The 22,688-nt window shown below is 44.2% G+C and overlaps 2 protein-coding genes across 3 annotated transcripts in view; one reads left to right on the forward strand and one right to left on the reverse strand.

Annotated features, from left to right (window-relative positions):
• The window catches only part of SH3BP5 (SH3 domain binding protein 5), a 57,439-nt gene extending 38,895 nt beyond the window's left edge, over nucleotides 1-18,544 (forward strand). Inside the window, exons 5-9 of one of the 2 annotated variants that reach the window (XM_082478956.1) lie at nucleotides 3,368-3,498; nucleotides 6,733-6,775; nucleotides 8,741-8,960; nucleotides 12,239-12,499; nucleotides 17,438-18,544. In XM_082478956.1, the coding sequence (XP_082335082.1) occupies nucleotides 3,368-3,498; nucleotides 6,733-6,775; nucleotides 8,741-8,960; nucleotides 12,239-12,499; nucleotides 17,438-17,478 (696 nt within the window). In that variant the 3' untranslated portion in view covers nucleotides 17,479-18,544. Of the gene's footprint in view, nucleotides 1-3,367; nucleotides 3,499-6,732; nucleotides 6,776-8,740; nucleotides 8,961-12,238; nucleotides 12,500-13,195; nucleotides 14,672-17,437 lie in introns of those variants that run through there. The other variant, XM_082478955.1, reaches the window with a different exon arrangement.
• The window catches only part of CAPN7 (calpain 7), a 33,658-nt gene continuing 26,767 nt past the window's right edge, over nucleotides 15,798-22,688 (reverse strand). Inside the window, exons 16-18 of the mRNA XM_082478954.1 lie at nucleotides 20,830-20,960; nucleotides 19,310-19,402; nucleotides 15,798-19,228 (exon numbers count right to left, since the gene is read on the reverse strand). Of these exons, the coding sequence (XP_082335080.1) occupies nucleotides 19,084-19,228; nucleotides 19,310-19,402; nucleotides 20,830-20,960 (369 nt within the window). The 3' untranslated portion in view covers nucleotides 15,798-19,083. The remainder of the gene's footprint in view (nucleotides 19,229-19,309; nucleotides 19,403-20,829; nucleotides 20,961-22,688) is intronic.

Below are 22,688 nucleotides of genomic sequence, written 5' to 3' on the forward strand. Positions count from 1 at the left end.
TGGGTTGGAAATAGAGGGTGAGGAAGGGGAGAAGAGGAATTGATTGATACCTGTGTTGGATTATTTTGTTTGTTTTGTTTTCCAATAGTTATATCTCGTAGCCTGTGCTACCTGGGAGAATGAGTGCTGCCTGGAATAGGTGATCTAGTAATTAAGGATGGGCGTGGGCTACAGAAATGTCCAGTGAATGTGTGAGCATCCTAGAAGTTCACCCACTCTGGGTGTTTTTGTGTAAGAGTAAGTCCTCTGCTCACCCCAAGGGTATGAATGTCAGGTACAATGTTAGGAGGAGAAGTGTGCCTTGCAGTCTTAATTTGAAGAGTTGTCGTCTTCACTTTTATCTCTGCCTTTTTCTACGTGATGCTGTTGCATCTGTGATGGCTTAGGATCATCAATAAGGCAAGGTTGGTGGTAGAGACATAGTGACTTTTGTTAGACAAAACAGCTTATTTGGTAACTGTGACCAAAAGCTTATTTACAAGTCCACATAAGACTGTTTTTCCCTCAACCATATTATTAGGTCTGATAAAAAGTACTTCTTTCCACACAAGCCTTATCGATCTTCTTCTAAGACCTTTTTAAAAGGTGAGGGGTTTCCCTAGTTGGTCTTACACTGAACATCCCAGATGCAGAGCTGGCAGTGTGACTTGCAGTCTGTCTACCTGCCCTAATGGACAACTTCTCTATTTGAATGCTGTTTGGCTTTTGTGGAGGGGTGGATGATATTTTTGTTTCTTCTTGTCTGAATGAAATATTAAATGCATCTTGGCAGGTGATGGATTTCCACAGAGATACTGCACAGTCTGCCAGGTATTGTCCTCAGCCTCAGGCGTGCACCTTGAGCTGCTGTCCCTGGGGGAAGGGAACGGGCTGTCTCTGGCCTCTCTGCAGACTTGTGTGGGTAATGTGAGCCCGATCACAGAATGCCCATAGGAAAACAAGGGAGTGGGGGAAGATGGTTTGCCTTACATCACTGATTTCTCAAAAGGATGAAGCCTACAACCTCTTTTTTTCCTCTCTGGAAAGGGTAAGGAAAGTGGGTATATATGGCTTGTGGCAAATTCCATATTTTGTCAGGCATTTTGAGGCGTTTATGTTCTGTCATCGTGAAATCCTAGTTCTGCAGGGTTCAGCATTTCTGGGATGTTTGATATGAACAATGTGCAAAATCAACATAGTACTGGACACCTAACCTGCTTTACGACCCTGATGCTGGTAGTACTTATCATGTGGTTCATCCCAGATATCAAAGTTGCTGCTAATTTTGCCCCAAGAATGGATGCGAGGGATTGACATTTAATTGAGCATTGGCAAATTCCAGACGCTCCATTATTTTGTAGCTTCCAGCATTTTTAAATTGCGGTTTCCTTGCCACACTACAAAGAAGGCGAACCAGCTTCTGTGCAGTCTTTGGAGACTGCATTTTAATTTAAGACACTTCCACACTAAAATCAACCTCGTCTAACGTGTCACTAGGGAAATCATTGCATCAACCTAGCTTTCCAACAGTTGTTCAAGGTAAGAGGCTGCAGCTTGTTTTCAGGATGAAGGAGAGAGCCTGTTATGAATCTGACAGATTTTTTTTTTGACCTTTCTTTGAAAGTGGATACCTTATTTATATATAAAATAATTGAAGGGTATTGGAGCTGAGTATATTATTTTATATCTAATCAGAAGAGCCTTTGGAAACATTTCTCATAGTTTAAAGTTCTGTAGCAACTTCTTTGTTTAGTAATAATTGGTGCATGCAGATGAACAAAACATGGCCCCCATTTGTGGCAGCAAGAGCTTCTAGTTGATGCTGATGTAGTTCAGCTTTGAGGTGTAGCAGTTTCACGCTTTCATTTAGGCATCAGAAAGAAAACACAACAGTTTTCCTGAGAGGAGTGGCACTCCAAGCAAGTCAAAGTTGACCGTGCTCTCTTCCCTGTTCAGTTCAGCCTGAGGGCTAGGGCACTTTTAAGACATTAGAGCTTTGTGGGTGAGGTTATTTAAAATCAAGGTAGTGTGAATATCCTCTCTCTCTGGATCTAAGAGCTCAGATGCACGTTCAGATGGTGGGAGCCAGTTGGAGCAAGTTTGCTTCAAGTTGTGGAGTAGTTGGTTTCACAGCTGAGACATTTCAAAATCCAGTACTGGAGAAAATCAAGTCCTGCTGTTTTTTGTGTGGATACCTTTATGGCTGCAAGAGAAGGAGCCTGAAAACTGCTTGCTTTCTCCTCATTGCCAGACCAATGGAGAGGTGTCACCACTTTTCTACTTTAAACATACCGTTTACCTTCCTGTCTGAATCTTGAGTGCTAGTGCATTAAAGAAAACAAATTTTCTGACTGATACCTCTGACATCTCAAATTTGCACAAAAAAAGTACCCTGGATAGAATTACTGGCAAAGCATGACTATGGGATACCAGCAGAGCAGCTAATGGAAGGAAGGACATTTGCTTTTCCTGTTGTAGACTCTTGCCTGTCCTGTTGTAGACTCTTAATTGCTGCAAAATGCCATGGCAGCGAGCATTTGTTTATAAAGTTTTGAAGAAATGATTGCTTGAAGAATTTACTAGGTTGTGTGCAGGGCTGCAGCCCGACTGGCTGGGGAAGGCCCTGGCTGGCCGTGGAGAATGGCTGTCGTGATGGGCCTGGGACTGCTGCACGTTAAGCATCTGCCTGCTCAGAGAGTGGGCTGGTCATCAGCATGGCTTCCTCATCGGCGTGATAGGGATGTCAGCTCAGGGCTCGAACCTCTGTGCATTTTTGATGTTGAAACCATTATTTGAGACTGGTCAGGTGTTTTAAGAGAAAAGCTGGTTTCCTGGACTTCTGCAAACGGGCAGTCATTGGATGTGCTGTTTTCTGGTGACTGGTGATTTGGGCTGGACTGCATTTCAGTCCTCCCACCGCTGCTGTTGGTTTTCGGCCCTTTCCAGACTGGTGGGATTGCAGCTGGGGGGCTGAGCAGCCTGCTGGGAAAGGCAGGTTGCTGTGAGAGAAGCAGGAGGGAACAGAAACAACAGTCTTAAATGTAACTGGGTGACTTCTGCTAGCGCTGCTCCGCTCCTGAATATCTGACTGGGTTAAAAAATGGATGATGCCCAAATTTGAGGCCTTTCTAGAACTTCTTGTAAGAGCTATTAGGCAAGAAGCTGCAACACCTCTGTCATAATTAACACAGCATTTGCAAATCTGACATATTGCTGCTCCTTTCAGGAAAGACTTTTAAGTAGGTTCATTGAAAGTATTTTTTTTTTTCTATATCCCCACTTTCCTGACATGAGCTGATTGGAGAGATTATGCAGATGCTGTTAATTAAATGATAAGAAATGGATCATTGTGTCTTGCTGCTCAACCTGTTTTTTTCCCCTCTTGAAGGTCATGGAGGCGGAACAGACCAAAACGAGAAGCGAGTTGGTTCATAAGGAGACTGCAGCCAAATACAACGCTGCCATGGGAAGGATGAAACAGCTGGAGAAGAAGCTGAAAAGAGCCATCAATAAATCAAAGTACGTTTTATGTTTGGAGATGAGTTTAGTGGTGAAATCTGTTTGGGGGAAATACCCATTCTGTGGGGTTTTTCAGACTTGTGACAGTGTGTTGCCCTTTGTCCCTCTCCCTTTGGGCTCCTCTCTGCATGCAACAGCCTCACAGCACAATTGGCACTGGTATTTGTCTTTGTGTTTGTCTTTCTAAGTGTCTTTTCAAGAACCCAACTGACTGGTGTACTAAGTGGGATAAGAAACCTTTTTCAGGCATATTCCTTTTCTTGTTCTAGTGCATTGAACCCTTTGGTGGCATGTGACTTGAGAAACGGGCTTATGGGATTCACGTAGATGCTGCCGACAGAGCTGCAGAGCTCTGTGCATAGATATTTTGCAGTTTAGGATTGTTTGCTGTTTAGTTCTTATTTTCAGTTAGGAGAGCAACAAAGCAAGTGACGGAAACCCGAAAGGTGCGAGACTGCATCAGTGTAGCGTGCTGTACATCAGACTTGTTTACTTCCTAATGCTGCTGTAACAAAGCTGTGCGAGAGCTGTTCTTGGGGAAGAAAACACACTTCAGAGAGCATAGCTAAGCAGCAAGCGTCGTTAATAAATGTGGCTGCATTTGATGTGCAGTTTTGGTCTGTTGTGGGGAAGTGAAACAGCTTTTTACTCAGAACCTGTTTAAAATTTTGGCCCCGTTTACAACCAATTCTTAATCCTCTTTATATTTCACAGTCGTTCTCTTTATATTTCCAGACTGTAGCTTGTCTAAACAATCTGCTTGCTGTACTTAGCTCTTAATCCCTCCATCTAAAAATTACTTTTTGGTGAAATTGGTCAACTAAAAAATCTATTTTGATTGGTGTTTGCTCAATTCAAGAAAGGATTAGCACTTCTCAAGGAAGATTCAAGCATGTTTGCGGAAACAGTGTAGCAGTGTGGCTTGGTAGAATGAGCTGCATGCTGTTCGTCTAGCACTGCACAGGGACTGTGAAAAACATCATCAGATCGCTAAATGACAGATTCCTCTGGATAAGAGCAATATCTGAGAAGTGGTTTGGTTTCTGGGAGCTCCTTCCCTACAATAAGATTTAAAATAAAGAACCCGATAAGTTGTCAGTAGGGTCCAACATACCTTTTTATAGCCGTGATGGTGCTGAGCCTGACACCCCAGCTGCCTCTTGTGTGATTTGCTTTCTGAGTCTTCGTTTCCTTGCTGAAACTACTCTCATGGGGGTGTTGTTTTCTGTCATTCTCCTTTGGACAAGATGGTTTTCACTTTTGTGGAAGGATCCCAACACGTGCCTTTGTCTCACAGCAGGGCTGACTGCAGCATAAACCATTTAAGTAGGCTGTTTTGGAGATCCTTTAATAAGGGGTGTACAGAAATGCCAGTTCTAACCTAGTATTAAAGTGGAAGATACCTGATGGCACAAACAGGCTTCTTTTGGGTACATTTGAAGTCGTACTACATGGGGATTTTGGAAAGGTCAGTCCTCTCTGTGCTGCAATTTTCATGTAAAGGAAAATTGAAACTGAGCTGAAGGCATCAGTGCTGTCAAGTAGCTACATAAAACTGAGAAATGATACTGCTGAATTTGCGGCTGCTTGTATTGTAGGGTGTAGCTGGCTGTTTTTTTCAGGAAGGATTTAATACCAGCAAACCGCTCTGCCTTTCTCCCTGGGTTGTGCAGGAGGGTTGGGTGTAATGCCTGGGCCTTTCAGGCCTGTGTTGTCCATCCTCTTTCTCCATAAACGCATGGGTAAACATGCTGAAGAGTTGCTCTTTCCCGTGCAAAAAATTATTTGCGTTTGCTCCTCACTACAGTCTGGATTAAGATGCTTAAAGCATTACTATTTGAAAGTAAGACTGGGACAGCCTGGAGGAAAGTCATTTAGATGATTTGCCATGTAAAGTTGATGAGTGGGTGATTATTGGATTGTTGTGGTTTGGTTTTGCTTTTAATTTTGTTTCTGGGTGCTTACTTGCTTGTAAGCTATGAATGTGCATACGGCTGCACGTTCTTAACAGTCGCCAGATCTTCTGGCTCAGTGCCTCTGAGCTGTCGGATAATGAACTCGCCTGTCTTAGCTGGTTTTTGGAAGTCACTTTCTGCTCTAGTGACTTGGGCAAAGTGCCTTTCACTTTTCCTGTCATCTACTTAAAAGCACTTGGCTTGACTATGCAATGTCATGGACTTAGACAACTGATGATGTAGGACACCGATTGCATCAGTGAACGATTCACCGGCCCTGCTGTGTCATGGACCAGGTTTCAATAGTTACAGGGTCGTGGATTTTAAGAGAATGAAGTGACCCGAGGAGACGCGAGTGTGTACTCTGCCAGTGCATTGCTCTCTGCTGGCATCACACGCCCGGCTCTGTGTCAGTGATGAGTGAGGAAGAGTGCTTACATTTGAGCTCCTACATGTCAGGCTGTTGGTGTCCTTTTCCTGGCTTCGATGGCATCTTTCTTGTCTGTTACCTGTAAACATGCCTGCTCAAATCAGGGCTTTTTTTGCTGCCCACTATTACATCAGATGATATTGGCTTGTGGGCTTCAAAACTTTGAAGCTGGAATGTGGTTTCTAGGCTTTGTGCTGCACCTCTTGTGCTCCTGTCCTCCTGCAACTTCATAAGCAAGCTCTGTTGTCTATAATGGGGAGCACACTGGGTGCGACAGTGTCCTCTGTGGCCAAGCAAACTTTCAGAGAGCTGTGCAGTGGGAGGGAAGCGTGTGATGGGGCCATTGGTGAGAAGTGCTGTGCCCTTGCATGTGGTGCTCTGACCTGCCTTCATCCCCTCTCCTTCACTGGAAGAAAACTAAGAACTGCCCCTCCACCCCCACATCTGAACATTGGGAAGTCTAAGGTTCACCTTCTGTGGGGAATTAACATGTTCTGTGGGCTCAAAAATTAGATGGATACCAGAGGATGCCTACGCCTGAAGCTGGACGTTGCATTTAAATATTTTGCAGAATCTAGGTCTGAAGGAATGACTCTGTCAAGTCCAAAAACTGGAATTTTGCAATTTGTATTTAGGTCAAAAGACCCATGAGAAATAGATATATTAGAGGGGGGGAAAAAGGAGACATTGAGAGCGCATGTAGGTGTTCTATCATCTAGATAGTAGTCTCTTGGGATTACAGTGAAACACAAAATAGCTATGTTAATGCTACGGAGAGAGCAATTCCCACTCCCATGCTCTGCATTCAGTCCCAGTGATTGTAAACAATTGTTCTTTGTTTTTCCACAGACCTTATTTTGAACTCAAGGCAAAGTACTATGTCCAACTAGAGGTACGTATGTAATTCAGATCCATCTGAAACTCTTTACTGCTTACGATAAATTCTGAAATTACATCTAAAGTGATCCAACAACTGTGTTGTCTTTACAAATCCAATTCAATGTCTCTTGAGCAATTTTGCTAAGCACGTTTTAAAGGTAAAAGACGAAGAGAGGCTTTGTTTCCGTGTGTGAAATAAGAGTTTGAACACCGCTGCTTACTGCCAGAACTGAACAAATGCAGTTTTACTATCTTTACTTCTTGTAGCTTGAAGTCTCTGGGGGTTGGTTGTTTGGACTTGGTTTGTTCCCCGCCTCTCTTCCCCCCCCCCCCCCCCCCCCTCCCCCATGTTTTATGCGTCAGACTGTTTAAATGTGCTTGGGGTGCTCTTTTCACTGGTTGGGTCAATTAACAGAACAAGTAACCTGCTTGTAGTACTCAAACATCACGCAGATGTGAATTTCTGATTTTGGGTTTGGCAGAAGTGGGATTTTGGGTTTGGCCGGATAGGCTGCCAAGGCTTTTTTTGGCATCTCTACGCTGCATTCTGTGTGGTGCGATGATGTCTAGCTAGTGCTTGGGCACAGCACGTGCCTTGCAGGGCACAGAGGCCCTGGGGTATGCATGGGATGGTAATCCGTGCTATTACAGCTTTTAGTCTTGGAGCTGCCAGGGGTGGGAGAGTAAAGTCGCACTAAAAAATCAAATGCAAGGATTTTTCTCTTTCTATTTGAGTGACTTTTGCTACACAAGGCCCCTGAAAACTGGGAGCCTGGCTCCTCTGTGTTGAAGGGTAGTAGCTGGTGCTGTAGGTGTGTGGGTTGTGCACAGGGTCTAAGCGGAGCACGTTGCCTTGCACTGTTGGCCACGGGCTCAGGGAGGCTCCAGCGGGGTGGTAGGTCAGCAGGAGCCTAGCTAGAAGATTCTCCTTCATTGCCTGGGATGTGCCTTTTCTGTGAGCCCTTCCCTGGGCTGCCTGAGGTGTAACGGCACTTTGGAAGCCTCAGAGACTCTGGCACGCACCTTTTCCTTGCCAGGATCTAGGCCTGCCTGGGCTGCCCTCTGCTCCTCTGTCTTGCCTGCTGTGTGTAGCCTCGGTCAGCAGCTGCATGGAGCTGAGCCCTCACCTGTCTGAGGCTGGGTGCTAGCCTTCTCGCTAGGGGATTTTCTTCTGAGAAATCCCCTTTTCTCCATGGGCAAAGGCACGCTGTTTGGGGGCCTGCTGCTTCTCCATGACAGCTCCTGAAGCAGGGTTATTGTGTAAAATATAATACAAAAGATAGCACAGATTGCTTTTAATGTACCATATAAAACAGACTCGAGACAGCTACAGATACACAAGCAGTGTTTTACCTTTGGGAGATGGGGTGTACAACGCTTGCCCTTGCTGTAGAGTGGGGTTTGTGTGTGGGGACACGGAAAGTACTGTATTATAGTTGGCAAGGTTTAAGGCTTCCTGCTTTCTGGTCTGCAGGTTTTAGTGACCAAGTGATGGGTTTCGTGCTCAGAGGAGAGTGAGGCTTATCCTCTTCAGGGACGACCCACAGCCATGGTGTGCCCTGCAGGCAGGGGCTGACAGCAAACCCTTAGGGGCTGGTTGTGGGATAAACAGCAACATACTGTTGAGAGCTGCATTCATGTTAACAAGAGATCCTGCATGTTAATGGGAGGACCTGTGCCCCATACTTAGGGGGCAGTACCACACACCAGAGGCGGTTCCAGCCCCTGGGTCCCGTGGTTTGCCTTGCTGCTGTCTCCTTCACAAGTGCCACTGCTTGCGCTGAGGTGCTCTTGAATCACAAACTCTCCCATCACCTAGTGTTGTGGTTTAGGCCCTCAAATCGGGACACCTAGATATCACCCCTGGTTTATGCTAGCTTGCATGTGCAGAGCCATGTCACGTGGATACCTAACGGAGAAGTGCACGCTGTGCGTTGTTCGTAACAAAAGCCCATCTAATACCTGTCTTCCTTGTTAGCAACTGAAGAAAACAGTGGATGACCTGCAGGCAAAACTGGCCTTGGCAAAGGGAGAGTATAAGACTGCCTTGAAAAACCTGGAGATGATCTCAGATGAGATTCATGAGAGGAGACGGTCCACTGCCATGGGGCCCCGAGGATGTGGCGTGGGTGCTGAAGGGAGCAATACCTCTGTGGAAGACCTGTCAGCAAGTAAACCTGAGTCAGACACCGTCTCCAGTGAGTACAAAACGTTCCCATGCCTGTGAATATCCCACGGGCATTGTAAGAAATGCTGAGATGAACGTCGCTCTGCATTTTCTGCAGTTTAAAATTTGCTGGCTGTTGTGGGACTGTGGCGAACTTGTTAACACTTCTCATTATTGCAGGAGTTGATTGTATTCTTTAATAGCCAATTTTCAATAGGAAGTGCATCAGCTGTTCCCTTAGCATCACTGTTGGTTTTTGTACAGTGCTGTATGAAAGGAACAAAATCAATGCACTTCAAAGCACGCTTCTAATTTTTAAGCCAGTGATGCTGCTGTCGGTGACTTGCCTAGGGTGGGTGCAGGCTGTTGCAGATCATTCAGCCACGTTGCTGAGTGGCAGAGCTGTTTGGAAACAGAGCTTTTGGATCAAGCGCTTGTCTTGCAGGGCTGGGCCTGTGGCAGAGGGACTAAAGTTGCAGCTATAGTAGTACAGAAAGGCGTGACGCTCACACAGAGGGGTGTAAGGATAAGCTCTTTTGCACTGCCAGATCTTTTGCCAATATGTGATTTCAGCAGAGCATGTGTGCTGCGAACAAGGGAAGCAAAAAAGCAGCAAGACGCTAGTGCAGTGTACGGAGAGGCTCTGTATGAGAGATGTTTCTCTTGGGTGACAGCAGCAACCACCGAGCAAGCTCTAAGCCTAGGTGACCTCTACTTTCTGGTGGCACGTGGGGACCTTCAGTTGCAAAGACTGGAATGGTCTGTTGTATTGCGAGTTTGCTTTTTTTCTATGTCTGGGATAGATAGTGGATAGATGGACATTGCATATGGCCTGCTTTTTCCTCCGTCCCCTTTCTTCCTTTCTTGATGCAGAAAGTATTTTTTTGCTGCCCAGTCCCACAAATCCCAATTTAATTTGTGTTTCAGCTCCATTTCTGCAGGGAAGAGTCTAGGTCAGGATTGCAGGAGTTCATAATTACACTACTCCAGTGCCTGAAGGCTTAACGTGCAGTTCCCTCGTAGCCACTGGTGCGTACTGGCACCGAGGCCTTGTAGGTCCATGGTACAGTCTGTCTGTGCTGGGGGAGCTGGGAGGCAGCCCTGGGTTGGCCTCCATCCTCTGCAGTGGCAGGAGTTTTCTCGTGATGTGCTGGAGCTCTCAGTACTGTGCAGCTGGGACCCGAGTTGCCACAGCAAGTGAGCGCGGTGTCTGGGCCAGCTGATGCAATGGGATTTTGGTATGGCTGCATATCTTCTGCCACCCTGAAGTCCCAAGGTTGAGCCGTTCTGAATTAGGCGGGGATTGCCTCTTTGGATACCCCCAAGTCCCCCCTCCTTGTGCAGAAGGCCTCCCAAGAGCCTTAGGTATAACTGAGTTGGAGGGTCTTCTTGTGCTGAAGGAGTTCAGGGGCCTGGTATGTAGGGGCAGAAAGAGCCAGGAAAGTTAATTCAGAGCAACCAGTTGCTGGCCCTCCTGGCCGCTGCTGAGGCTGCAGCACCGGCTCATCCCTCTCTTTGAATTGCGTAGTCTTAAGTGGAAGGACTCCAGGTAGCATCTAGTGCCAGTGCAGAACTGGGTTACGGCAGGGCAGGACGAGCAGCCTGCCAGACTTAATAACCAAAATAGCCTCCACAGGTTAAGCGCTTGTGCATTGTAATGTGTGTGTGTGGGGGTTCCACCAAGGCCCTTTTATATCTTGATTTCTGTCTGCTGGAGTTGAATAAAACACCTCATCAGCAGCAAGAGTTTCTTGGCCCTGTGTGTTATGGTAAGTTTAGATAGTGTTAAGTAAGCTACAGTTTAAGTTGTGCTTGTTGTAGGCTGGCTGGTGTCAGTGCTTCTTGCCAAGCAGAGGACTCCTGTAATAGCGAACATCTTTTTTGCCCAAACTTTTTTTTGCTTTCACCCCCTGCAAAGTTATCTGTATTGCTCACTGTATATTGATAAAACACAGCAAGTGAGAAGAAAGGCTATTCTGCAGTCTTGGATTTGACATCCTTAAAAACAAAACAACAAAACCCAAACCACAACAAACTGAGCATAGAGTGCCCTGGAGCGGGCTAAGGAGGGTGGATAATGCTGTTCCCTGTTTAATGTTTGAGGCCTTTTAGGTCAATTCTGCAATATGTAAGTACGGTTCTGCAATCTGCAAATATAGCAGAACCATGACGGTAGCTGCCTCTGTTGGCGCCCTTCGTGTCCGTGTGGTGCGCGTGAGCCCCAGGCTGCCGGGGTAACAGAACTACTTTGAAACATCTCCTTTGAGCCATTTTGTTAATGCTGCTGCTTTGCTCCCACTGCTCTTTCAAGGTGGTTCTGAGCCTCTCTAACAATGGCAGGAATGGAAAGGAGGCGTATTTGAAGATAACCTCAGGTCACTCTAAATGTATTGCTGTTCGTGGGACTTCTTCAGACCAGTGTGATTCCAGCACACACTTTTGTTGTGCAGAGGCTGATGCATGTAAAAAACCCTTCAGATCCCAATGAGGCTACTTTTGTGCAGAAGCCTTTGGTTCATAGGTTCCCTTCCTGCGATGAGCCAAGATTGAAAAATGTTGACTTTTAGCAAAATCTACACGCCTATGTTGCACAAAATGGAACCTCCTTTAATGGATTCCTCCTCCTGTTGCTAACAAAGAGCCCGCAGCTTAATCTAGCCAGACAGTTTGGAGTTGGTTTGCTTTAATTAGAATTCAGATCTGAGCAAACATGAGTGGGGAAAATTATATATGTGGGTGGGGCTTTTTTTTTAATTTGGCGTTGCTTGGTGATCCTCATCCCAAAAGAGATCTTGGGAGTTCGTGCTGGATTTTAACTGCAGGAGTGGGAAGATAAGGTGGAAGCAATCTGCCCCTGGAGCTACATCTTCCTAATTAGTGCCTTAAAGAACCAGTAGTCTGTGCTGGGGTCAGGATGGTGCTGGCTGAGGTGGGCACAGGATACTAGTTATGTACAGAACACCACAAGTGAACACGGCCAGCCGGGCAGGGGGCAGCAGGGACAGCAAAAATCCAAGAGCACCTTGACATGAGGAGCAGTAGCTAGTGTAGAGCTACGACATTTTTGTTTCCCATGCTGTTGTCTTGCGTGGCATGGCTGGCAGGTGTGCTCTTCCTCAAAGCAGAATTGGGCCTATGCAGTCCACGTGTGAAATGCCGGATTAAGGCTTTGCAAAGGGGGCAGAGTATGAGAAGAGGCAGGCGGTGGGTTGGCAGTGCATGCATGTACAGAAGGGGCAAACCTGAGAAGCTGCTGTTGCCCGGGAAGGGGGGAGGTTTGCTGACTGGAATATTCTTTGAACATTGCAGTGGCTTCAGAAGTGTTTGAGGATGACAACGGCAGCAGCTTGATATCCGAAGAAGATTCGGAAACTCAGTCGGTGTCCAGCTTCAGCTCTGGTCCTACAAGTCCCTGTGAGGTGCCCGCTCAGTTTCCTCCTGTGACGCGACCTGGAAGCCTGGATCTGCCCAGCCCTGTATCCCTCTCTGAGTTTGGGATGATCTTTCCTGTCCTCGGCCCCCGAAGTGAATGCAGCGGGGCATCCTCCCCCGAGTGCGAAGCTGAAAGAGGTACGCACAGCTGGATACGCCCGGGGCCAATGTTTTTCAGCTTTATAAAGGGAGCAGGAAAACCCTCTCAGCTCCCCTAGGCATGTCGCCAACTTGCTGAGCTCTGACCCGCTGGTCGCTTCCTTGGGGAAGGCAGTTCTTGAAGGCCCTGCATCCCACGGTTAACGATGACATCTAAAATGTTTTAATTATTCTTCTCCTCCTGGCTGGGGAGGTTCCCCAGTTCTGTCTCAGTGAAGGGGTTCGAGGTTTCTCACGAAATAAGTGATCAGTGGGATTCTGATGGTATGTTTATTTTAAGGAAAATCTGAGGTTGGTTTGTTTTGTGTTTTTTTTTTTAATTACTGTCTTGCTGAAAATCCTGCTTTTCAGGAAAAAAAAAGAAATGAAATGATGTGCCAAAAGGAACCTCTTGCAGGCTCTGCCGGCCCTTGCTGACAAATTCAGACTAGAAGATTACCACCGCTCTTGTGTACTCCAACCTAAGGCTGCTTACACAGTAATTTGCTGACGCAGTGCACAAGATGAGCACGGCTTGGAAGGCCAACTTCGGTTTCGTTAAAAGCATCTTTGCTCCTGTGTTATTATTTTTTTGTGTGCGTGCTTTGGCAAAGGAAGCTGCAGAGGCACCCGCTTGAAGCTTAAGTTGCAGAATGAAATCTGGGTTTAACATCTAGTTTAATCCTTTCTTTGCAGGGGATAGGGCAGAAGGGGCTGAGAACAAGACAAGCGACAGAGCGAACAAGAATAGGAGCAGCAACAGGAGCAGCTCCACTGAGGGGCTGGCTTTGGATAACCGAATGAAGCAGCTCTCCCTTCAGTGCATGAAAATCAAAGAGGGAATATGCGCAGGCAGAAAAGCTGCCCAGATTGGCTGAGTCCTCCTTGTGCCCTGTCCTGATTAATGGGAATATAAATATTTATACATGAACTTCTAAGTGTTTGAAGAACATTGTGCCAATAATGTATGCCAAATCTTAAGCGTTTACTCTAAGAACTTAAAACTGCACTAAGAAGTCTAATTGATGTGGAGGGCTGAAGTTTTTATTCAGTAAATCCTTTGTAGGCTGGACAAGTTATCAAATGTTTAAGCCGTGCTCGTATTTCACAGACTTTGTAAATTGTTTTGTAGCAGCCTGGCTGAAGCAATAACTAGTAATGTTCCCCGTGTAAATTCATGCCAGTAGGGGGTCTGAAATTCAAGCCAGACATTTGCAGAGAGCAGTTTGGCTTCAGTTTTGTAGAATGAAATGCTCTTTAGATAACAGTGGATCTCTTGAGTATAAGTGGCATATTCTTGAAACATCTGTATTTGTCTGTATTACGCTGAAACTGTAGAAATATTTTGTATGCAGGAAAGCTGTTGCATGTGTGGGGTCTAAAAACCTTCACTCTTCCCTTGGTGCTCACAGAAAGGATAAAGATGAGTCACGCCTATAAAAAACGGTGTTAAGAGGCAGACGGACAGGAAGGGGATGGTGATGCTCAGCAGTGGTAGACCCTTTCTAGCCACCTTCCCCGAGTCTGGCTTGGAGTCTGAGGGCGATTCCAGTGACCAAAAAGAGTTGATTGGCCCCTTGTCCTTCCCCTCCCCTGAGAAGTGAAGTATTATTTTTCAGCACTTTATGTGTTTTGTTGTTTTGTTTTTTTTCTTTCCCCCCCCTCAAAAATGGGAATCATAGATGTTTTCAGGACGGTTATGATAAGGGATTCGCCCTTGACATATGCATGAAGAAAAGGAATTGCCAGTGTAGATTGACAATGTGTTCTTAAGCTTCTCTGTAGGTTGTACTGTGTGGGGTTTTATAACTGTAAAAGGGACTTGGGATTTTAGTATGCCCTAGAGAAAGTGTTCAATAAAACTAGAAAGGGCACGGGCATGTTTTGCCAGCAGCTGTTAGGCAGTAGTAGTGTCTGGTAATTATGCTAATAAGTGGTAGTAAAAATCCTAGGACTCTTCAGTTTTGGTGACTAAGCATTTCTGAAAGCACCATTTTATCTAAGATGTCAGTTTATATTGTTAATTTGATGGGAATTTTAGTATTGCCCAAAGTATTTTCTATTCTATGTTTTTGCAGTCCTGTTGTATTTTGTCCCTGCCACAGCTTGTGTATCTATTCTCAAAGTTAATGTAAAATTCTTCACACTACAGTAAACATTTTTTGTTTTCCACGTTTTGAGTCTGCAAGCTAAGTCTATCTCAAGTGCTAAGAACCGAACCTTCTCCCACAGCAAATGCAGTCTTTAAACATCCACTTCCAGTTGAAGATTGTAGCCCGTTGTCACTCTGGTATTAGAATCCTTTGCTGCACGTGGACAACTGTTACCTCCTTCCAGCTTCCTGAATCCCTGCATCCATGGTTCACTTATTCTGAACCATGTGAGACCAGAACTTTACTGAAGTTTTCCAAAATCCCTTAGTATGCAGAAAAAAGGAAGGTATTCTGTTACCCAGTGCCTCTGTACTTAACACTCCTGAAGTTTGCTGTAAGGTCATGCAGAATTGGAGGTAAAAAAACCTGTTTTCATAAAAATTTGATTCAATGCATTATAGCTGTTAAGCTGTAATAGCTTTAAATATTTATACATTTACATCTTCCGAAGACCTGAAGGCTGAACTCTGCTGTTGGTAGCGTTTCCCAGCCTGATAAATGCTTAGGAAAGAACTCAGTAGTTCCAACGTCTGATGTGATCAACACTTGGGGAAAAGCTGAGACTGACAGTATTAAATACGTAACGAAAAGCAGTACAGAAGTGCCACATGGTATTAAGTGTTTTTACTTAAACTTTTGTTCAGCTATTGTCTGTGCTGCATACAGTTAGAAAAATTAGCAGAGGTATTTGTGGTTGGATATCTTATTTTTGCAGACTTTCCAGTAAACCCCCATTACATTTTCCTGTGTTGTTTGGGTGGGGGTTTTTTGGTGGTGTTTGGGGGTTTTTTGGGGTGTTTTTTTTTTTTTAACCTCTCTTGCTATCAAATTTCCTCTCATCTTTCCAGTTCTGACTAGAAACCCAAACTCCCTGCACTTGAGCAATGAATTAATTTTATGTTCAGCAGGATATAGAAACAGTTGTGTGTGCTGCCTTGCATAGGTCCCCATTGGGTTTGGCTCCCAGCAGGGTAAAACCACTGATCAGGAAGTACGAAAAGGTGTGGAACCCACCCAACCCTCACTTTTACACCATGTCTCTGCAAGGTTTGTTTAAAGATCTTGCTTCTGCCTTCTTCCTTTGGTGACCCCCCCGGACTTGGCTGGTAAATCACACTTCAGACATTCAAGTGAACAGGCAGAACTGTGTGTCTAATAAATTAATGGAAAACTAATTTTATTTTAAATTTCATAAACGCCATAATTATAAATATGACAAACTTAAATGGACATAATCACTATGGAGAACAGGTAAACGAATGAGCTTTCTCCAGTTGGAGCTTTTTCTGCGTTCTGAAGTGCAACATGATGGTAGCTGCCCTCATGGGTATAAAAATAAACCTCTGGTGTATCAAAGTATATATGATCACTTCAGCTGCCCTGAAGTGAGAATGTAGAAAGCAAACGTTAACCTAGGAATTCTACTTCTCTTTGGTATTATCAAACAATTTAAATGTCCTTTTTGACTAAGCGATGAAAACCTCTACTATACGTACACAAACTTAGTTGTAAATAACTGGCAGGTCAAACACCGCATAGGTTGTGTAGTCAAGTGCATAATTACTGTACAAAACAGTTACATGAAACTTGCATCAGAAAACTAGGACTGAATCTGAGACTCACAGGGCAAATGGGTTAGAAGCTGTTGATACCACTCATCCATGTACTACTGCTCAGAGTCTTTGAGAACAGATGGATTGGATTAACCACAGACCAACCTGTGTCTTCCTAACAAAACAAACTGGGGGGTGTCTCACCCTGAGCTATAAACAGCAGCATTATGGGGTCTTGGATGGAGCTTTAAGGTAGGATTTAAAAAAAAAAAAAACAAAACAACCAAAACCCAAAAAAACAAAACACAGAAAAGGCTTTGCAGTGCATAAGTAAGAAGAATGTCAAAACTCCTGAAGTGGCTATCTCCAGTTATCCCTCTGCACCACTGATAGAGAATTAAAAGCATTTTTTTGTAGTAGCCTTTGAAGAAAGTGTAAATCCTGTTAGAGCCCCTTACAGCACCTGGCTTTCCTTTTGTCAGTTACCCCTCTAATTCCGTAGCTCAGGCAGGTTCAGAACTGTAGGGCGTGTGGCAACTTCGGAGGGTAGGACGCAGGGTGGTATAGTTCATGAGACTGTATTTTAATGTGAAAAGCTTAAGGGTCAAGAGGTGCATGACTGTCAAACTGGAGGTAAAGTAACATAACCGATGTACCTTTGTTACAGTCTGAGCTGCTGTGCAGCTATTTAAATTTTTGTACGTGTGGCCTTATTCCTTTCTAAAAGTCTTGCTGCGTAGCATTTCCATGCTTACATCAGCATCTGATATTCTCTGTTACATGGATCAAAAATGCTAAAGGGTATAGGGGGAAAGAAAAGCTTAACCTAGATACTGTCCTGAGGCTGTGTTAAAATCTAAGGATCACTTCACTGTCCAATAATTCTTCCAGATTTATTTGTGGAAAAAAATATGTGTATTACAAAAAATATCAAACAGCTGAGGATGTGCAAGAACTTAGTACTAAAAGCTGGCGGGTCTGGCATCTGCCTCTTTGTACTGTCAAAAATATACTCAGTTGAGACTTCCTTACTAGCTCGAACTCCATAGGTGATAAAATATATGCAAGACTCCACCACCACTCTCGTTTAGATTGAGCTAAATTTCACACAAATTTGTAGGGAAAACGTGAGTTGAATGAAATTTTAATTTTTGTAGACATGAAGCAATCCTTAGCATATCTTGCCAAAAGCCAAGGATAAGCACAAAGAACCTGACTTGTTTTTTGCTCAGCTTGTGCCCATGCTGTTCCCTGTGCTGATTTGTTGCATTAATCATCAGAAACCTCCCTGCAAAAGAAGGTAAGTCACACTGTGACAAACTTGTCCCAAATTTCCTAGCCCAGATGGTCTTTGAGAGAACTGCAGTCAGAAAGGCATGTGTTTTCAATGCCCTTTTAAAGCTAGACACTTATTAAGCAGCTGTCTGATGAAGGAAATAAAACAAAAAGGATCTTGTACTTTCTGGAGAGGGCTAATAGCAGACTTTATGGCAACAATTTTAACCCACAAATAATATTTCTGGTACTCCTGTAGCATGTATGCCCAGTTTCCCAGTGACCAAATGGCACTTGTACTCTAAAATAAAAGTTTAAATGACATCTTTTTGCTTGGAAAGGTGCCAAGCCAACCTGAATGGCAAAGAAATTCCTATGGCTGTTTTAAAAACTCCCTCTCCCCCATCTGTCCAATACAGTGGAATTTTAAATCTTGTTCTGGACTAATCCCACTTCCACTATTTTCTTAAGAACTTTGATGCTACTCCTCTTGATGACAATGGCCAAGTGCTTGATTCATTCACTGGTTTCAACTTAAAAGAAGGTGGTACCTTTTAAAAGATGTCTTGTATAACAGGATCGGCAAGTGCATTCCTTGCAGCTGTGGTTTATTAGGGGGGAAAGGTTTTAAATGATCCTCCCCCTACAAGCTGAATACTTAGAAAAATGTTGAGGATAAAACATTTCTTTGCTGGGATGCTGATTGGGGGTAGTTCCCTGCCTCCCCCCACCAGCAAATGAGACGACCTCAGTAGGTACAGAGAATCTAATGGTGCAGCTTTAGATGAAAACCTTTCACACCCACTAACTGAAGGGTGTGCTGTGCTGCCTCTACACTACCGCTGGCCAACCTCCTGATTTTATTGCTGATCTGCATCAAGCTGGGTCCTGCTGCTAGTCAGAAGAAAGCCATAGAGTACCTTGTGCTGTAATATTATGTATAAAGTAATACAGATATGAAATAACAGCTCTCAAAGTACACATAACATAAATGAAGCCATTGCTTTTCCTTTAGAAATAGCTAAGGCAGGAATCTTCCTTTTCCTTTACTCCTATACACATATCCTAGATAAGCTGAGCACATTAGTCTGGAATACTACATGCTCAGCAGTAGTAAACTTACATTTAGATGTGAGAACTACTTGAATGTTTTCAGCATTGAAGATAGCAGCTCAAATATGTAGTAAAAGCTATTTGGTCCTGAGACTGAATAAACAGGATACACAAGAATATTTGTTCCTTACATGTTTACTTTTAAGAATAAAATCTTAAACCCCTATACCCTGTATTTTGGGAGAATTTCCATGTTAGTTTTTCTCTTAACTGACTAGACTTTAATTTGAAGTGTGGAAAAATTGCAGTTAATGGAGTTCTGTCAGTTCATTTGAGTATAAGCATTTTAGCCTGTTGAACAGTGCTGACTCCACCACCATAGCAGCAAACCCCACAGCTCCCTGTCTACCCCCATGACCTGGCCAATCACTGATTCCACTTTGAATGTAATTTTCTTTTATACATATGTGTAGGAAGTTATTCACGTGTTCTCAGACTGCAGGACAGATCAAAACTACCTCCTTAAATGCTCATGCACAGATCTGTCTCCTCACTGCAGCTGTGATACCTTAAGAGGAGTAACACTGTTAAAATCTAAGAAAAAAGGACCCTCTTGTTGAGGCAGGAATGTGGTGGGGATAATGTTGTAAACTCCAGCAAATATGTTCTCCACTTCCAAGTAGCAAAATCCACACCTATGATAAAAGAAAGCACCTGTTAGAACTAAGAGCTGAAGTATATTTCAGACCTCTAAGACTTCACTAAGTGATTATTACCTGTAGTCACCACTGCTCTTTTTCTGAAAGCCATAGGAACCAGGATCTCCTACTGTCGAGACCGTGATGAGTTCAAAACCAACGCTGTATTGCCTGCAAGGGATGTGACAGACTGTTACTTCAGTTTATGGTAACCCCGAGGACCCAAATAAGAGGGCTATTTATTAAAAACTACACAGTATTAACTGGAAGGCATGGAAAAGTTTTGTCACATTTGTGACAGAAATGTGTGGTCAAGTGTACCGTGACATGAATGTAGAATTTGGAGGAAACAGAATACGTTTCAGGCTCAGAACTAGACTATATGGAAAACGCCTGCTAGAAGTCTGCCTCTGCATTTAAGCAGACTTTAAGTAGTTAAACTTGAGGTGACATACTCTGGCGCCACATGGCACAGACCCTCGGGTGTGATCTGATCGCTGTCAGCGGAGTCGATGTCAGTGATCTCAGCAGAATTTCTCATGTTGCGCTATAACTTGGGACGGTTTGTATACTACCTGTTAACGCATGTGACAGACACCACTGCCCCTGCCATTCAAACTACCCAAATATGATCTGCAAGTGCAGAAAAAAATGCATACAAAAAACCGCTCTATAAAGTGGAACAGTATCACCACACCTTTGCGCTCACCTTCATTTCATGAGAGGAAGTTTCCTTAAAGAGGGGAAGATGGATAGAAAAGTGCTGCCATTTTGTGGGGCCCACTGTACAGCTTTGCAAAAGATAAAACACTTGACTGCGTGTCAGGTGATGTTGCTATTTAGAAGCGCTGTATACTGCTATTTTGAGGGGGACCATGAGTTTTGCCAGAGGAATTGGACCTGCATAGGTCTACTCTATAGGGCACTGACATCCAATACTTCTGGCCTGCTAATGGCTGAGTAAATGCACTTTCAGAGCTGAAGCTACTGCATAGGCCGTTATTTCACAGTATCACAGTATGCTAGGGATTGGAAGGGACCTCAAAAGATCATCTAGTCCAATCCCCCTGTCGGAGCAGGAACACCTAGATGAGGTTGCACAGGAAGGCATCCAGGCGAGTTTTGAATGTCTCCAGAGAAGGAGACTCCACAACCTCCCTGGGCAGCCTGTTCCAGTGCTCTGTCACCCTCACTGAGAAGAAGTTTCTTCTCAAATTTAAGTGGAACCTCTTGTGTTCCAGCTTGAATCCATTACCCCTTGTCCTATCATTGGTTGCTGTCATTATTTGACAGCCTGTAAGGGTTTAGTATTAGCTCTACTACAAAAGAAAAGGAATTACGAGTGTTATTAGTTTAAGAGAAAAAGTCCTTTCTACCTTCTTCCCTTCTGTGCAAGGTCTAGCTCTGCTCGGATCCCAAAACTAAAGAGAAAGAAGTCTTCTATAGAAATATAAATAGTACTAAATCTGAGCTACCTTCTATACCTTGTCTTCTGGATTTTCAGGGAGCTTCCCACCCTCCCCACAGGGGATACTGGAAAAGCTTTATTTAGCCCATAATACTCTCCCTGTGCTGATGCATGCTTAGTCTCTACAAACCTCGGTCCCCGTAGTTCAATTAGTAACGGCCCATTCTTGTCCATCTGGAATTGATAAATGGGGTTATTTTTGTAGGTGTCTCTGAAATTTCCACATCCTCCAGCACTGTGACCTTTCCACTGTCCATTAACCTGAAAGAAGTCAAAAGTACAGAAAATACTTTATATCCTGAGGATTTGTATTACTTAATTATACACACAGACAAGATTAGAGGCTCCTCTCACTTTAGAGGACTTTAGTAATCTCCAAATTTTTAAAGTGCAAGTGAAAGACTGTGTTAAGCATTCAGAAGGTTTCACTGCAGTCCTCCACTAACCTTGATCAAAGCCTTAGGTGCCTTAAAAGCACACTCAATTTTCAGCTTATATTAAATAATTAACAAGTGACTGTTTCCAATTACGACAAACTTCACTTAACGACTACTGGACTATGTAGGCGTGTTTTGGTTTTTTGTTGTTGTTGTTTTGGTCTGTTTGGGTGTTGTTTTTTTTCCCCCTCAGACAGTCCTCTGTTGTGCTAAATGAGGAACAGCAGCAGTACAACCCGAGTTGTATTGTAACATTTGCTTTTGAAATCGCTACCTCCAGCCCTCTCCATTCACCTCTATGCACACTGAGAACCAGCATTACCGGGACAAGATATCCATAAGGAGAGATTCCACAAGGACAAAGACATACAAGAGGAAAAAAGCTGCTCAGACTTTGAGGAACAGGCCATCTGTTTGCAAGTTTCTCCTGCTAGTCATTAAACTGAAAGGTTAGACTTGTAAGACATGCCAGGCATTCACACAAATTTATAGCCGAGATCCATTTCTCCTGTTACTTCTCTCCCCTTTCTGTCAAATCAGCAAGGAGCAACATTTTTTCCTCTTATTTCTTTACTCAGTGTCCAAAAACCTCAAACATGGTCAGTTTGGAAGCAAGGGGGATTTCTATCCCCACCACGCTACTACCCAGAAACAGCACTGCTGTGTGCTGTTCGTTTTCCAGGTCTTTTCCACCTCCCCCGGACTTAGTTCCGGGAAGAGCTAAGTTCCAGGAGCTAAAAATGACAATGGTTTCTGGAAGCACCAAGCAAACTGTCTCACTGTTCCCAGGAATCTCTCTAGCCACTTACTGTTCTCCAGAACAGGTTAGCTTCAAGGGGCTGTTCCAGAAACAACAGCTGGTACAAAACACTGGCTGAAGCCAAGAGCCTAGCTGCAAGCCGAATTGTCCCCCTGACCACACAAAGCAATGTAATCCTTGGCTTCAGGCCCCATTGTCCTAGAAAAGGGACTGTTCCACTGTGGCTCAGGCTAGCCTCGTTTCTCTCCTCCTGAAGAACTTACTCCTTGGACAGAAGAGTTCCGGTTATAGCAGTATTCCCCAGGGTATGCATGGTAGGTACCGAGGTTAAAGGTAAAGTTAACAGCTGCTGGCTTATTCTTTCTTGAGGATAAATTTGCTAATACATGAAAATACATGCAAGTTACTTTATCCTGTGAGCTCTTGGCTATATTTATACTTCAGCTGAAGGTATAACTGCAGCTCGTGTTGACAGCTGAAATATGACCAGCAGCTGGCCCCAAAACTGCCTAGGCTTCTGCCTTAATTTCAGTCAAGTTTTTTTGCTCTTGCCCCTGCTGCTGTACTCTCAGGGAGTGTTTCTGCATGAAATGTACCATGGGTATATTGCCTTGACCCTGTTTGGTAACATGAGTGCTTATCCCAATGGTTACAGACCTTTGAGATGTCTCCACAAAATTTAGGAACAGTAACATATTGTGATATTGCCACCCTAAGTCCATTTGTCAGTCTTGCTACTGGTGCCTTTGGTTTGCCATTGCTGATTTTGTCCCATCATGCTAAGAGCTCTTC

Source organism: Vanellus vanellus (assembly GCF_965231255.1).
Source record: "Vanellus vanellus genome assembly, chromosome: 2".
NCBI classification, from domain to species: Eukaryota; Metazoa; Chordata; class Aves; order Charadriiformes; family Charadriidae; genus Vanellus; species Vanellus vanellus.